This window comes from Penaeus chinensis, chromosome 27 (genome assembly GCF_019202785.1).
Source record: "Penaeus chinensis breed Huanghai No. 1 chromosome 27, ASM1920278v2, whole genome shotgun sequence".
In the NCBI taxonomy this organism is placed as follows: domain Eukaryota; kingdom Metazoa; phylum Arthropoda; class Malacostraca; order Decapoda; family Penaeidae; genus Penaeus; species Penaeus chinensis.
Genome location: NC_061845.1, coordinates 28,765,183 through 28,767,682, shown reverse-complemented (window position 1 = coordinate 28,767,682; position 2,500 = coordinate 28,765,183). Strand labels below are relative to the sequence as shown.

General features: G+C 41.4%; 1 protein-coding gene across 4 annotated transcripts in view; it reads left to right on the top strand.

The window, feature by feature from the left end:
* LOC125039417 (rab GTPase-activating protein 1-like) overlaps positions 1-2,500 on the top strand; it is a 44,294-nt gene that overhangs the window by 40,389 nt on the left and 1,405 nt on the right. For all 4 annotated transcript variants that reach the window (XM_047633317.1, XM_047633315.1, XM_047633314.1 and 1 more), the window contains 2 exons: positions 951-1,130; positions 1,255-2,500. The exon at positions 1,255-2,500 is cut by the window's right edge and continues 1,405 nt beyond it. In XM_047633317.1, coding sequence (XP_047489273.1) covers positions 951-1,130; positions 1,255-1,470 — 396 coding nt within the window. In that variant the 3' untranslated portion in view covers positions 1,471-2,500. The remainder of the gene's footprint in view (positions 1-950; positions 1,131-1,254) is intronic.

The following is a 2,500-nucleotide window of genomic DNA, read 5'->3' as shown; positions in this document are numbered from 1 at the left end:
TTCTCTCTCTCTCTCTCTCTCTCTGCTCTTCTCTCTCTCTCTCTCTCTCTCTCTCTCTTCTCTCTCTCTCTCTCTCTCTCTCTCTCTCTCTCTCTCTCTCTCTCTCTCTCTCTCTCTCTCTCTCTCTCTCTCTCTCTCTCTCTCTCTCTCTCTCTCTCTCTCTCTCTCTCTCTCTCTCTCTCTCTCTCTCTCTCTCTCTCTCTCTCTCTCTCTCTCTCTCTCTCTCTCTCTCTCTCTCTCTCTCTCTCTCTCTCTCTCTCTCTCTCTCTCTCTCTCTCTCTCTCTCTCTCTCTCTCTCTCTGCTCTTCTCTCTCTCTCTCTCTCTCTCTCTCTGCTCTTCTCTCTCTCTCTCTTTCTCTCTGCTCTTCTCTCTCTCTCTCTCTCTCTCTGCTCTTCTCTCTCTCTCTCTCTCTGCTCTTCTCTCTCTCTCTCTCTCTGCTCTTCTCTCTCTCTCTGCTCTTCTCTCTCTCTCTCTCTGCTCTTCTCTCTCTCTGTCTGCTCTTCTCTCTCTCTGTCTGCTCTTCTCTCTCTCTCTCTGCTCCTCTCTCTCTCTCTCTCTCTCTCTCTCTCTCTCTCTCTCTCTCTCTCTCTCTCTCTCTCTCTCTCTCTCTCTCTCTCTCTCTCTCTATCCCTCTATCCCTCACTCTCCTTCACTATGTCTCTCTGTCTATCTATCTCTCAGTAAAGGAATGTATATTTATTCATATGAAACCTTATTGAAGCATTTATCTTGGGCACATTATTGTTGATCGTCTCTGGCTCTTAAGAATACCTCATCTGGCATTTCTTTGGCTTGCTGCTGCTTTTGGTCAGATTTGTGGATCCTGAAAATATGGGTGGAATAAAGTAACCTCTTGAGTGAAATGACTGTGTGGAGATTATTTGTGAAGTGTTCCTCTTCCCAGTTTCCTTGCATGTGTAATTCTCTTCACCTTCCTCTCATCCAACAGGCCAAGGTCTCTGCATGTGAGAAGTGTAGCGGCATTCTGTCGCCTGTGACGGGACCCCCAGGTGAACTTGGTGATGAAGAATCCCCCGTGGTAACCAAGCTACACCAGCAGATTCGTGAGCTGGAGCTGGAGCTTGCGCAGACCAAACTAGCCTTGGTTGAATCCGAGTGCAAAAATCAGGTCTGTATAATAGGTTGTAGAAGTTGGTTGTTTTTAGGTGTTTATATATTTTTTCATTTTTGTTTGTTGTTTTTATTAGATATGAGGAAGGTGCGTTGTGAATAACTGGAGCTTCATGTTTCAGGACTTAACCCACCAGCTGAGCACAGCAGTGACAGAGCTGCAAGCCACGAAGAACACATGGTTTCAGAAGACTCTAACCTCCTTCTCTTCACTCAAGGAACGCACAGCTTCCACCAGCTCTAACAACCCTAGTGGAGTAACATCCACTAGTAGTAACATAACAGTTAGTGCCCTGCAGCGCCAGCAGAGCAGAGACAGCAACTCAGAGAAAGCATAAGAGTGACTGCTTGAGCAGAATTTACGTGATGTTTAATGTGAGAATAGTTGGTGAGATGATTTCTATTAGTGTGATACCATTTCTTTCTCATTCTTTTCTCTTCTTGTTTTTCTTAAAGGAGTCAGAATACTAGAAAATACAAGCAGACAACAGAGAAAGAGAACTATATAGTGGCAGTATGGTGATGCAGTCATATATTCAATTTGACAATAGTGCATATGGAGGTTGACATGTTCTGATGCTTCTGAGGTGTAAGGATATATTGCAGTCATACCTTTTAGCCTTAAGCATTAGTCATGAGGTACATTCTGTACTTTGAACTATGAAAGCATATTCAGACTTACATAACATTCAATGTTTATACAAATGGACTTTTTCAAGAGGATGTTTACAGAAGAAAATTACTTTAATCTATTTCACAGCAAGATAACACTTTTTATCTTCATGTTTGTATGATATATATATGAAAAGCAGTGTGTAATGTAGATAAAACACCCTTTACAAAACAGAATTTATGTTGCGTGTATCAGTAGATATATCAGCAAGGTGACTTTCTTTCCTCTCTTGAGATAAGAATGTATGTTTTCATCTTCAAGATCAAATGTACACAGTAGTCACCAGATGTCCCCTTGTCATTGTATATGAGTCCATGTCTCTTTATATTAACATTCAGTGAATGCTGATGGTCACAATACCTTGCTTAACTACTTAGTAAACCATAGCCACAACTTGCTTCTGGAGAGGACATAGACTGTCCTACTCTCATTGTGGGTCTACTTTTACTGGGTTCACAAGTTGATGATTGATAATGAAAATATCAGTGATGAATGTCTCAAAGGCCTTGAAGCTTGTTACTCTGAACAGAGATGTATCAGATATTTTTTCATGATTATAGAAAAGTGTAGTATATTTTGATGGTGTTTTGAGGTATTGCATTACTTTTGTGGGATATTTCACCTGCTTCCAAATGCTTCATAGTTATCCACAGTGTAAAGATAAACAAATGAATAGGGAAAGAGAGGGATGGAGA